Raw genomic sequence first — 14,423 nt, 5'->3', positions numbered from 1 at the left:
AATGCAAGAGCAGTAGCTCATAGCATTATTATTTTTAACAACCATGGTTTTTATAAAACTTAATTCCACAGAGTTTGTACAATTGTACGTCAGAGTATATGATGTATCTGTTCTCTTCACAGTTAACATCATAAGTGAGTGTTGTATTCAAGCACTAAGCAAGGATTTTATGTTTTACTTGAGACTCTTCTTAACAAACATACAGCAATTTATTTTTGAACGTGCATCCAGTACTTGGTGTATAGAAAACAAGGAAATTTTTTTGTTACAAGAAGCTTAAGCTATTTCCATGTATCCTTTACAAGGGCAAGTTTCTAAGAGAGAGCCATCAATCTGTGGACTTAAAGTGTAGCAAAGCAGCCTCTCAAAATAGAGTTGACATCCTTTTAGATTGTTTCATTTATAGAAACATTATCTAATGTTTGTTTAGGGTTGTGTTCTTTCTGAGGCAGATGAGAGAAACTGAAATAAATCCAAGAAATTATATATTCATTGATTTGTTTTGCACAGTCAGTTTCCATCAGAAATAACCCTGTGCTTACAGAGCCAGGGCTTTATTTAGTGGAACTTGATTAGTCATTATAGCATTGTGCCAAATTCCCAGATTAGATAATGAATGGATGCTTAATTTGAGACCTGAAGTAGGTGAAAATGCATCTCTAAAGTAAAGGAAGTTGTCCTTTACTGAAGTTGTGCCAAAGTTCCAGCATGGTGCCTTCAAAATGCTGGATGTGAGAGGTGGAGCTGGCTGTGAGACCCTGAACCATGTCCCCCCTCTGTATTGCCAGAACCAGTTAAAATTGATAGTGCTAGAGAAGAGATGCATTGTTTTTTGTCTTTATAAGGATATTAGGCAGTAAGCTGCAGAGAGTCCTGAGCTGCTCCATTACCAGTTCTGTCATTGCCGTTTGATATGGGACAGCCACTTTGGCCACCAGCTGGTCAGCCATATCTTCAGAAAGCCATCTCTAGACAGTCTTGGGTATTAGGAAGCTCGCAGACAGCTGGAGGCTAGCACTTCTTAGCTTCCTCAGAATCAAAGAAACCACTTCGTGAGTACTTGGCTCCTGCTTTGTGCATGCTCTGGCATCCATGAAGTTCTCAACATCCCCTTTCAAGCCTTTAGTTTATACACTGTGACTCTATGGAGAAGTGTGCTTGTGTCCAAATACCATTAAATATGTTGTTTGTTAGAAGTGATTCAATTCATCCTCACTTTTGTTGTTACTCCTATCGTTGTTATTGCAGTGATATGCTGCAGAGATGAACTTAAATTCCTATTTCAGTACTTCAAGCAAAAATGCTGTGTAGGGCTATACCACAGCAGTGCTGGCTGGGAATATTCTTTGAACATGTGCAGAATATGTTCTTACAACTATCTTCTACCACTCTACTGTTTTCTAAATGGGGTTTCCATTTGCTAATCAAGGCTGAAAGCATGCTTTCTTTAACATCTTATCTTTCTTCCAGAATTCTGTTCAAAACCAGTTTCTGTTAAGTAGAGTTTCCAGGTATTTGTGCAGCTGGTCCTGCGAGTGTTCATTTCTCAGTTAAAGCTTTGGAGTATGCTTTGAGATGCATACTTTTCTGTAGAGAGAGATGGAAGTCAAGGATTGCGCTCAAGAAGTGTCCTTGGCTTGGTTGCCTGAAAAGTTATCTATTTTAGGGTATGTGCTTAAAGTGATAATAGACCTGTAGTTCTTAAGATGCACTGAACGTGTCTTGTGATTTGCAAGTTCTTCCATTTACAGTTGGTCTTCATGGTTGCTATATTGATTAGACTGTTTTTCCACCCCTTTGGAAGGCTTTAGTATTTAAAAAGCCAGCTGCATGTAGTAAGATTTAATGCTCTGAGAGAATTATTATGGGAGTTTTGCTAAGTCTAACACTTCTTTAAATTATATGGAGGCTTTATGATAAAGTACTGAGTAAGACGCATCTGGGTCAATCACCTTCTTAACACTTGAGTATTTGCTAGGAAAGTGTTCTCTGCTGCTTTGTCTGCATGTAGTATTTCTCTGCTTGAAATATCCTTTGCTTTTTGCAAAATCTGGACCTTGGAGCTGATTTTAAACACTTCTAATACTTCATAAGTATATTTATGCTATACACTCAGTACAATTTAGAAGTCTTTAATACTCCAGTACTGCAGTTTTGGCAATATCATTAAATGTATTTTGAGGGCATGGTTCTTAGCAGTCTGAAACCATTCTGCAAGAACAGAGAAGTGCTTACTGGCAGGCAGAAGGTAAGTTCAGGCTTTCTTCAGGACATCTTGAAAAGGGAGTGAGACTGTTGTGTTAGCAATACCGTGTCATGCGCACTATGTGAATTTTTGCTTCTGCATTGTGGGTCCATGTGATGTCTTTGCTGTCCCTTCTCTCTGCAAGTCCTCTTTGCTGCTGACAAAAAGTTATGATACAAAGTGGCTGTGTGGCGTGATTCAGAGTTCCTCATCTCAGTTTAGGAAGGGAATAATTATCATGACTTGAAATAGCACAAAGGGCATCTCTTTTTCACAAAAATAAACTAGATGTGCTTAAGTACCATATAGAGAAAAAGGACACTGAAACAAATCAGTAACTGTAACTCTTTCAGATTTCTTACAAGAACTGAAACTTTTCCCCCTAACCCCTTCTGTAATTTAGTTTAGATTTTCCTCAAGTGTAGGGAACGTTAGATCTTACTGATTCTTATGTTGACTTCTTAATTACTTCACAGCTTTCTTCTAGTTACAGATTACCTAGTGTTCAATCACTTGTAAAATGACTACAAATTACATGCGTTAAGTCCATAGGTATGACTGATTAAGATTGAGGAGGTGTTGGTTTTTGCTTCTCAGTATCTTGTATTTCTGTTACACACAGAAGAGAGAATAATATTTTTTTTCTGAAGATTGTGCTTTGAGGTGATGTTATATAGGCAAACTAGAGCTAAGAACTCTGTTGCCTTCTGCAAAAGAGTGGTAGAAAAAAGAAAGGGAAAAAAAAAAGACAAGGACATCCTTCACAGTGTGTAAGTTCTCAAATCCAGGAGTTTTAGAGACATGTTTGACAGTGCTAACCAAGATTTTGGTTTCTTTCAAAGTATGCTTTTGAGCAGCTATTTCACTATCGGAGCAAAGAAAAAGCGGACTACTGTATTTCTTGTCTTTTCATGCCAGCTCAGCAGCACTGTATTTGCTGTACACTTCAACAGTTTTTAAAAGAAGGATCAGTGATGAATCTCCATACAAGAGATCAGACCATCATCCTCACATTTCTGTAGATAGTGAGATGCCAAAGTTCCAACCCTGTGATGTGAAAGAACAACAGATGGACAAGTTTGATTTTTATTTTTTTTTTCTGAAAATACAATAACAGGAAATAAGAATTACTTGAATGAAGCAGTATTTTGGTAGTCATACGTAATATAAAGACTTTAGTTCTTCTGTTTTTGCACACATAGGGGGAAGTTATTGACCCCTATATTTCATTAGAGAAAGTATGTTCTTCTCTAGATGTGATTAAAAGAAATTCCCCAGTTTCATTTTAATGTAGTTATTTAAGTATTACCAGATTATGGGTTATGGAAAGTGCTGCAGAAATATCATGGGCTCTGCTAAAGATCTAAGCAGTCAGGAATTCACAGGCAAAATGCTTGAGTGAGAATTGAGTTTGCAAGTGATGTTCCCTCTATTATAAGACTTCAGATTTTCTCTGACAGTACCAGTTCTGAGTCTTAGCTCAGTTAGACCATTACTCAACACTGAAAATGTATGGGACTACAGAGTAGACTGTTGTAGCAGTGGACTATATAGTCATACTGCTGTGGCTTGTACTGTAGTAATAGGCTGTAGAGTCCTCTCTGTCACTGACTCTCATGGTAAGGCCTTTTAAATTACGCTCTATTAGCTTAAAGGGAATCAGGAGCCATACAGAAAACAAGCTGATGTTAACAATGCCACAGAAGTAGAAATTACATAAAGCGTGTTTTAGTTAAAGGTGTCGAGACTTGAAGATTGCTTTTTGTGATTCGGGGCTCTTGAAAAGAAATTATCCTTTCTGACTAGGAAGGAAAACAGGTAATGTGATTGTTCTGTAGACTTTTCTCGTAAAAATCTTATATGCCTGTCTCATTTGAAATATTTATTGGACACTAATATCCTACAAAGCTATTTGGAGTGTTAGGTTGCTTTATTTCAATTTTTCCTAGTAGTTGAGATGCTGGTGCAGGTGATGAATTAGCATTTCCTGCTTGCTGGTTCTCCAGAAATTTTCACCAGAAAGTTGAGAGACTGTGGTTTTATCCAGATTATTGGAAAGGAAGTTATTGCCCTTAGAAGAGAGGGTTGTGATTTGCACACTGATTCATAGGAATTAGTCTCCTGCATTTTCTGACCTTTTAGTTTGATGGCAGCTTAGTCAAATAAAAGAGAAATGAGTTCTTCCATTGGGTATCTTGGGCTGGTGAGATGCTGATACTTGATTATGTGTATTTCTATAAGATAATTGTAGCCAGGTTGGACTGATACAAATAGTGCAAGATCAGGGCAACTTGGTCAGTAGCTGTTAGGGTTCAACATACCTAACCATGGAGTTTGCAGGGGTCTCTATAGAATCATAGAGTAGCTCAGGGTGGAAAAGACCTTAAAGATCATTGAGTCCAACCACAATCTAACCATTCTACCCCAACAATCCTCCGCTAAAGCATGCCCCTGAGCACCACATCCAAGTGGTTTTTAAACACATCCAGGGATGGTGACTCAACCACCTCCCTGGGGAGTCTATTTCACTGCTTAACAACACTTTCTGTAAAGAAGTGTTTCCTGATATCCAACCTAAACCTCCCCTGGTGCAACTTGAGGCCATTTCCCCTCACCCTGTCACCAGTGAGAAGAGACTAGCCCTGCTTTCACTGTCAGCAACTTTCAGATATTGGAAGAGAGCAATAAGGTCTCCCCTCAGCCTCCTTATTCCATTTTAAATTTGGAGAGTTGTCATTGTTTTGATCACTTTCTTAGTTTCGCATGTTGGTGTGCGGATAGAGGGCTGTCATCGCTAGCTCTGCTTCTCTGGCCCTTCCTGCTGTGGGGGCTACACAAGAGATGACTGTTAGTGCTGGTGGGTTGGAGGGGGAAGACGGGTGGATAAAGAGAGAAGAATGAGGAAATGAAGAGTTTGCCTTTGGGCTGAGAGAGATGAAGGGACTGTTCTAAAAGTCATTATCTTGCAATTATACTTACCAGATGGGAGGATTGCTTTAGTAAAAAGATTCTTCAAATGAAGACCTTTGTCATAAAAGGCATTCAACTCTTTGGGTGGGTAGACTTTACAGAGAAATCAAAAACAAGACTGATTGAGACCAATCATCTTTCTTCAATTTAAAGCATGCATTTAATAGAGAAGCTCTTGTCACGTTTTCAGGACAATCTTGCTGGCTCAGCAAGATGAGGCAGGAAAATGATTTCTACGTTGCTTTATGATGTGTTACTGGATGCTGTGCTGAAAGGCATAATTAGGTCCATGTGTGTACAAAAGCACAAACAGGGTGGCTTTCAAGCTGATGTAAAGTGATAGCCATAGGATTTTGTACAGAGCTACTCGGAAGGGTGGTATAATTACCACTGGCTTGGTGGGAATCAAATCATCTTCAGCATAATGTCGATACAGTTTGTTTTAAACTCATCTCTGGTATTGTGTTGTATGAAAAAGGTTTTGCTTCATGTCAGACTAACTCTGATTGAGATAAGCTTTAGTTTGGTTGTAGAAGAAAGAGGAGCCTTCTTACTGATAAGAGAAAACCTTAACCTGAGTGACATTGACCATTTTCTCAAATCCATTTTTCTTCAGGGCTTCCTCATGCCAGACAACTCGAAAATGAGTTACCTTTATGCTCTCATGATCAAACTATTAAACTGTAATCCTGTTTCACTTGAGATGTAGGCAATTGCTGCTGCTGATCTGGTATCAGATATCTCTAAGCTACCTTCCTCCCTCATAGATAGAGACAGCACTATTAAATCAAGATTTCAAATGGAGTTAGAAGTTAGTTTTAAAATATATTTCTCAAGAGACACAGTCTTTTCTATGTAAAAATATATGTATTTAACTGATACCTCTACATTAGTAAGATGATACTTTTGTCTTCTCTTAGATTCAATTGCAACACTAGCTCTTGTGGTTTTTTTCATCTTATTTTTTTTAAAGAACCTCTGGGTGTTGGCTTAGGAAAAAAAAATCTTTGTGTTCCCAGCTGTTGGGCGTTCAGTTTTAAAAATAAAATAATGATTTTTAAAAAGTGGCAATAACTTTAAAAATCTTTTTTTACAGCAGCTACAATACCAGATGTGCTGTGAATCTTGAGGGCTTTATGTTAAGCAAGCTACTGAAGAAATATCTTTAAATGAACTCTTAAAAAGAGAGTGAGTGGAAAGACTGGATATTCTAGCATGCTGTACTGTATACCTTTCACATACAGTAAACCAAACTCTTGGGTATCTGTTTGAAAACAGTGTTAGAGAGTCAGTGTAAAATTAAAAATAGTCATGGTCTGCATGAGTATTATTTCATGTAAGTGGCCCTTAAAAATTCCTTAGAAAACAGATTTCTTTAGTAACTATTTTAATATGCACTTAATTAGCTTCACTAAAGTAAAAATAGTCCCTGAAGAGCAGAGCAGGTGGCGGGTTCTCTGTTTAAAGGATATCATAGAAATTTAAAGGATTTAAATATCATTTTCTCCAGCTGTGAACCAAAGGAGCATGTGTCCTTGTAGATTGCTCAGCATGTGCAAGCTTCTATTGCCTTCTACTTCTACTAAGGACACCATGTATCCATGTATTAATGGAGAAACTTCCTGCAAAGTCAGATTGAACTCCAACTTTTGAATAACTCTTTATTTTGGGGGAATTCTAATTGTCCCACATTACTTCCTTTATATATAATTTCAGGGCTTTTTCCCTGAAAGGACACAGAATGTTGGAGAGGGGAGAGCTGGCAGAGATTTCTGTCAAAATTCATGGGAAGAGCTCTTGGGAGGGCAGCCTCCAGAGGAGACCGGGGAGAATTAATTGTTCTTATAAGCATGAGTAGTGACTTGACAACCATCCTCCTCACTTCTGAGGCTTCTGGAAAATGCTTTAACAGTTTTTCTTTCTTAAATAATTCAATTTAGCTCATCAGAAAACATAAAAATGACTATTAAATTCACTTTTCAATCCTTATTGGCAGATAATCTTAATAAGATTGAACATGGCAATGCAAACAAGAATGAACAACAGATATTATATATAATATTAAATCCAAAATGCAATACTCTTGAGTAAACTTACAGGGTAGCTTTCAAAGGCTGAGGAATGTTTTATTAATTATTGTCAATGGCAAGTCTTTTCAGTAGTGATCTTCTTACAGTGTAGATGCCTGGGGTAAGAAGTTCAAAAGTGAATCCTGCTAATGTCCTATAAGAAAAAGAAAAAACTTACCCCAAGCAGCAATAAGTCTAACTTCTGGCTAAGCAGAATGCTGAAGCATAGCACTGAAGCAATTAGTATTTTCTTGCCTGTACTGCATAAAGATTACGAAGTGATAAGATGCAGAACTTAATGTCCTACGAAGGCTTTGCAGTCCATATTGAGCTCTGTAGCTCTGTAGTGTATATAAACTTTATGTCATAGCTTGTCAAACTGTTTTAATGGCACTCACGAGGAGGATGTTTGGGGAACATCTGTGTAAACTGCAGTCCACACAGCTGCAAAGTGGACAGACGAGAAGACTTTCATTTCAATGAAACTTGGCTTGGGTGTTGTAGTATCAAAATAAATCCAGTCACATTAGTGTATTTGGGGCACTTTGGCTTTTGCATTGCAGCTGTTGTATCATCTACTGCATTCGCATTTTTGGCTTCCCTTTATCAGCTGTAGAAGGGCAAGTTTGTTGTTCTTCAGCTAAATATATGATAACTTTTATTCTTTAGTAGATATAACTTAACAGGTGTTTTTTTCTTTTTTATTGTTTTCCTATCACCAGTAAGAGTGGTGAACACGCAACTGCTACTTTTCACTTGTCACTGTAACTTCAAGGCTGTATCTTTTAGTTCTGTTCAATTGTGCTATTAGCATGCATAACTTTTTGGATTTAGAAGATTAGTTTTTATCCATTAGGTGGCATACGGAAAGAAGGATATTGTAATACTGTAGGTAAAATTTACACCAAACATAATAGAGAGGCAAAAGCAAATTCCCTGACTCATGACTTTCATACAAGCTTATTAGCTTTCTTAGTCTCATGGATGTTCTCGGTTTTTAAGTCTTTAGTTTTTGATGGTTACTGTTCATTCAAGTGCATATGCTTGCTCTACATCCTTTGCCATGAGCTTTTGTGGTTTTCTTAGCCTATCACTGCTGCCGGGTTCAAGTGCATCAAGTACATCAGGCTGCTGAACGCTGACAGCTTGCAAGTTTCCAGAGTTTCATTTTCTCACTTCGTTTTACACTATTTGTTATCTCAATTTTCTTGAATTATTGCAGGTTAGCCCTGATCTTAACACACAGTCCACTTCCTGAAGCCTGCTGTGAAAGCAAACAAGCAAGCATCAGGTGAGGGGCAGTGCTGTGGCAGAGGGAATGCAGCAGGACAGGCTCCAGGAGGCTGTCAGTCTGTGTGCAGGCACTCTGGCTGTTACGTGTGACTTTAAAGTGAGACTTAAACTTTGGGAAGGAAAGTACTGTGCTTTCAGTGAAAGTGTTTGATCTCAAGGCTGTGCTAGTTGCAAAAGCTGTTGGTTCTGTCACAGAGAACAGGGGACAACCAAAACAGTGCTCATGTATTTGCATGGCACGAGTTGGGACAGTGATGTGACAGATCATGCAGGCATGCCAGGAAGTAGTGATCTTTATTGAACATTATGTCTATCAGACACATTTCCTTGACTTATGAATGTCTTGCGTACTTGAATGTTATGCGTCAGATATTTACCTATGTATTCAATATGTGTGTGTATATATATGTATATATGTATAATGTGCTTATGTGATAATAGGAAAAATTACTTCTGCCTGTGACTAGAAGTGCATTACAGGGTGCTTGCATTTTTCTCCTTTTTCCTATCACCCACTGAAAAAGTTGACATTGATCCTATCATACAGTGTGTTCAGGTAAAAGTCCCGCTTGTAGGGACTGATCTGCGGAATCAGGGGCTGGCTTTGACTTATTAAGCACTGCTGTGGGTAAGCTCTTCATATTTAAAATCACTTACATTTAAAGAAAAGAAAAAAAAAAAATCTGTTGACCCTGGAGAGGGAAACAGAAATGAGTTGGCCATTTGAGATTAAACTTGTAAAAGGTCTGTTTCTACTTTTTCCTTTAAGACATTAAGGTGATGATGTAACTGAAGGTCTTGGAGAAATGTAACTTGACAGCTAGACCTAACCACTTAGGGATCTGACAGTGTGGTATGCAGAGGTCTTCTGGTTCAAGCAGCAGTTCACCGGATGCAGAAAAATAGCTCTGATTGGTGTGACCTTGACAGTGATCACAGCTGCTCCACTGTTGGGCTGGCAGGAAGGGAACAGAGAAGTTCTGTTTCCCAGTATAAGTTAGTGCTTATCTGGAAGAAGTAACTGCACATTTCTGGGAGCTGTTCTCAAATAATCATATTTCTTAGAATTGTGCACACTGGAGAATCGCTCATAGAAATGACAGGGAAATCCCTGCTTTTTTGACATTTCAAAGGTCTCAGTAGGGATAAATCCTGTCCTCTAGAATCAAGCAGTACTTCTGCTTGATCAGCTTGTACTTCAGGTCTGGTAACATTTATCTCTATACTATGTCTGTATATTTTTACTTACATTTTCTATGCATTGAGTACATTTTCTGTGGTTGAGTGTTAGAAGTGAGTGTATCTTAATGACACTTAATGTACATTACAAACAAAAAAAAAAACGTTTTTATGTAATGGTAGATTTAAAGACATGTTCCAAACCGAGCAGTAAAAAATGCTAGGTTATTCTTCCACTGCTTTTCAGTGAGGCTAAAAAGGCAGAATAGTCAGGGTTTAAGCATGTCAAGAGTAAAACCATTTCCTTGCCGGAACAAGGTCATAGTTTAGTCAATGAGGCAACGCTGTCATGCCTTGGAAATGAAGGTCTTTATTGCGGTCAGAAGGCTTAGGTTTCTGCTTGACCTTCTCCTTCTGGAGGAAGTGCCTTGGCTCAGATTCTGTGGCAGAAAATTGAAAGTATTACACTTGCCAATAAGCTGGGATAGAAGGGCTGCATAAAAGATGAGGCAAAGCTTTTACACAGCTAAGTATGCGTATGTGCACTTCATGGGAGCTGTATGTCCAGTCCTGTCAGGCCTGCCTCATGCAGAACAGTGCAAGGGTTATTCACCAGTGAAATTTCCCTTTGGAAGGCAGTGATGTTTTCCATAGCTGCATGCTGTTCCTTCCATAAGGGCCACTGAGAAGTTCGTAGGTGCTGGAACAATTGTAAGCATCCAGAAGTGTGGGATGGCTTAAGCAAGGCCTGACAAGCTGGGTGCCAAGGTGTACCTGTTCCTTTTTCATATGAGTTGAGAAGGTTTTTTTTTTTAAAAAAAAAAATAAAAAAATTGATACGTAAACTCACTGTTTAAGATTGTTCCTAAGGAATATTAATTTCTCCATGTTTGGTGCAGAGACAGGCAGTATACCTTTCAAGTGTCAGCAAATCCACACGACTTTTAATTTTCTTTATCAATGTGCTTTATGAAAAGTTTATGAAAAACTTATGAAAAGGCAAACATTTGGAAGTCTCCCAGTATTTTCACATAGTTTTTCCAAATTAGGCTATTTCCTGGGTGTTAGTGTTCTAATGCTGATTTTATTTTACTTACTCACTGCTGCGAAATTTTACTCAAAACAATTTTGCAATGCATTTTTTTTCTTCCACAGATGAAATCATGCATCAGGATATCATTCCCCTCTATGCAGCAGATATTCATGACCAGTTAAAGAAACAATTTGCTTATCTGTCAGGTAAGACTATGATGTTCCTTTATACAGATACCGCTTGTATGTACGGATGGGCCTGCTGGGCTTTCACAGTTTCTGTCTTTCATGTGTAAGAGAAATCTGTTCTTTATGAACAACTCAGAATAGTTTACAAAGGCTCGTTACTACGAAAAGAAATTATTTTTTGTTTCTTAGTTTTGTTTCTTTCTTTTTTTCTTAATGGAAATTTAAATTATCCTGGCTCCTGGAAAATGAAGTAGAGTAGGGTGGAACTGAGGGTCAGAGGAAAGACTACATGAGGGAAAATCATGGAATCATAGAATGGCATTGGTTGGAAAGGACCTCCCAGTCCACCCAGCCCCATCCTATGCCCTGGGCAAGGCTGCCCCCCGCCAGCTCAGCTGCCCAGGGCTCCATCCAACCTGGCTTTGAGCATGTTCAGGGATGGGGCACCACAGCTTCTCTGGGCAGCTGTGCCAGAGCCTCACTGTCCTCTCAGTGAAGAATTTCTTCCTGATATCTAAAATAAAATTCCCTTCTTTTAGTTTAAAGCCATTCCCCCTTGTTCTATAACTATCAGACAATGAAAAAAGTTTATCTCTTCCTGTTTGTAAGCTCCCTTCAAGTACTGGAAGGCCACAGTGAGGTCTCCCTGGAGCCTTTTCTTTTTTTTAAGCTGAACAGGCCCAGATCCCTTTCTTTCTTCTCCAGCCCTCTGTTCATTTTCATGGTCCTCTTCTGGACCTTCTCCAACAGTTCTATGACTTTCTTGTGCTGGGAGCCACAGGCCTGTACTGTTAATGGGGCCTCTGAAGGCAGAGTAGAGCGGGACAATTGCCTGTGTCTCCCTGCTAGTCACCCTTCTTTTGATGCAGCCCAGGATACAGTTGGCCTTCCAGGCTGCAAGAGCACGCTACTGACTCATGTCCAGCTTTTCTTCCACCAGAAACCCCCAAGTCCTTCTCAAAAGAGCTACTCTCAAGGAGTTCTCCCAGTCTGTCACACATGTGAGATTTCCATGATCCACATGACACACTCTGCACTTGGCCTTGTTGAACCTGATCAGGTTCATGTAGTCCCACTTTTTGATCCTGTCCGGGTCCCTCTGGATGGTATCTTTCCCTGCTATTGTATCAACTGCACTACTCAGTGTTGTCAGCAAAATGTATGGAGGGTGCATTCTATCCCACTATCCAGGTGGTTGATAAACATGTTGAAAAGCACAGGAAATAAGGAAGGAAGTACTAAGGAGTTTGGTACATCTAGAGAGGTCTTTGAGCTAACCAAGCCCTTGTTGGAAATGGGGGAGCACAGTGTGACTGTGCTGATGTGCTCTTGAATTCTTGTAGGTCTCACCTAGGCTAAGGTGTTATTGGATCTGCTACCTGAAACTTAATGAAAGCAATGTTTCAGTGAGCAGCACCGTCACAAGTTTCTCAGTAGTCTCAGTGCTGGGCTTAAACATATGTAGGTCTGGAAGGGGTTTTCATACCGGTATTGCTGCCTTGTTTCTGCAAAGGAACCTGCTTCTAGTCTTAAAAAAAAAAAAAAAGTTTCTAAAATCAGCACAGTTGTAATTACATAGCACAGAATGTCTTTGATGTCCTTGGACTAACTTTGCCAAGTAAATAATGTGTTTGTGCTTGCAGGCATCAGATGCTGAGCTTGGTCCAATCCAGTGCTGGGACCATGACTAGCTGCTAATGGGTAAAGGGAGATAATGCTTCTGCTTGCTGGTTAGGCTGATAGGCATCTGATGAGCTGCTGGCTATTTTTTTAGTTTTTTTTTCTTGCCTTCCTGTATGTAAGGCTCATGCAGGTGTGCAGCAGTGAACTTACTCTCTCCCTCTCCCCTCTGGCCTTGTTGAACCTCATTAGGTTCACGTAGTCCCTACTTTTTGAGCCTGTCCAGGTCCCTCTGGATGGCATCCCTGCCTTCTATTGTATCAACTGCACCACTCGGCTTAGTGTTGTCTGGAAAGGGAGAGCACGAGTAGCTTCACAGAGCTACTCTGCCTCCTTCAGTATAAAGGAGGTTATAGTCTCTAGGCTGAAGTTGGGCTCTGACTGTTCTTTTCTTCTCTGTTTATTCCTGCATGAGATGAAAAGGTGCCCAAGAATGAAATGATTTTCTGCTTTGCTTGTCAAAAACTCTTTAAATCTCACTGTACTTGCTGGTGACTGTTTATTATAACTTATTCTTTCCATATAAGCTGGACTAAGTGTGGGTCTGTGGTAGTGATTATTTCCTCTATAGGGTGATGGTATCATGTGGAAATGGGAATTTCTTTATGAAGTTGAGTGTTCACGCTCCATTTGAAATGATGGTATTTAAGCTACAATTCTTTTCTTGCAATTTTTTTCTACTTTCTAAGCTTCCAAGCTTTTCAAAGTTTCCTTCTTAAACTGGCGCCAAAAAAAATAGCTTATAATGTCATTCAAGAACCAGCCTATCTAGGCAATTGCAAATAGTGCTTACATTTTGTCCCTCAGAAGTAAGCAGAGAACTGATGTTTACAGAAGATGAATAAAAAAGTCTCATGGAGTCCAATGGTAGTTTCTTCACTCCTAACATTCTTGAGTTCATACAGCCACAAGCATCGTCAGCACTCATTAAATCTACTGTGCAGTGGAGCTTAGTGAGATCAGCCATTTGTCATTCTATTTTACTCAGTTTAGATGCAAGGCTCATATCTCTTTTAACTCAGTTATTTTTGCCTGCTGTAGTAGGACAGCTGCATTACTATGGACTATAGCTATATTCTTTTTTATTATTATTGGACAATTTGACTTATGCATTTTCATTTCACTTTGACATTTTAAAACAAAACTTTCATCCTTCAGTTTTTCAGCAAACACAGCCAAGTGTAATTGCATCAAGGTATTACTCTTCCTGTCGATGTTGAAGGCTCCAGCTGTGGCTCAGCAGTGTGTCTGCAATTGTGTGTTCAATCTACAGTTAACTGGGGCAAGCTCTGGACAAGGTTTTAAATCAGTTATTTGCAAAAGGTGAAAAGATGAAAAACATGATGTTAATATTTTACCTCAGGCCTAGCTTACTTTTTTCTTTGGAGCTTTTTATTTCTTTGGAACAAGATCTTTATTTTCAAGAGTTGTTGCTACTCTTTTTGTTGCTGCTTGTCTGTATTAGATATCCCCTTCCACATACACAAACAGACAGTCCTTTTTTACTTAGTTCACTGTTTCACCCATCTTACTCTTTCTTCTAGTTAGTTTTTGTGCAACCGTTTTTCTTTTCCATAGCAAAGGCTTTTCTGCCTCCTTTTCTTTCTTTTTCTTAAATCATCTCAAGGTACATAAGAACATTCATTCAAAACTCTCTGGAAAATGCATATCTTGCTTACAGTCTCTCGTTTGTATTTTATATTTTCTTATATGTATATGTAATGAAGTTAGTGTAGATGAGCAAAGGAGAGACAGGTATCTGTGTA

The 14,423-nt window shown here is 39.0% G+C and overlaps 1 protein-coding gene across 8 annotated transcripts in view; it reads left to right on the top strand.

Moving 5' to 3' along the window:
- Positions 1 to 14,423, top strand: part of MCF2L (MCF.2 cell line derived transforming sequence like) — a 146,421-nt gene that overhangs the window by 73,966 nt on the left and 58,032 nt on the right. For all 8 annotated transcript variants that reach the window (XM_042809599.1, XM_042809598.1, XM_042809605.1 and 5 more), the window contains one exon: positions 10,912 to 10,995. In XM_042809599.1, coding sequence (XP_042665533.1) covers positions 10,912 to 10,995 — 84 coding nt within the window. The remainder of the gene's footprint in view (positions 1 to 10,911; positions 10,996 to 14,423) is intronic.

The sequence above is a fragment of the Centrocercus urophasianus genome, unplaced genomic scaffold (assembly GCF_019232065.1).
Source record: "Centrocercus urophasianus isolate 14NV4802_14NV808 unplaced genomic scaffold, USGS_Curo_1.0 seq_12, whole genome shotgun sequence".
NCBI classification, from domain to species: Eukaryota; Metazoa; Chordata; class Aves; order Galliformes; family Phasianidae; genus Centrocercus; species Centrocercus urophasianus.
This window is presented reverse-complemented; position numbering and strand designations above follow the sequence as displayed.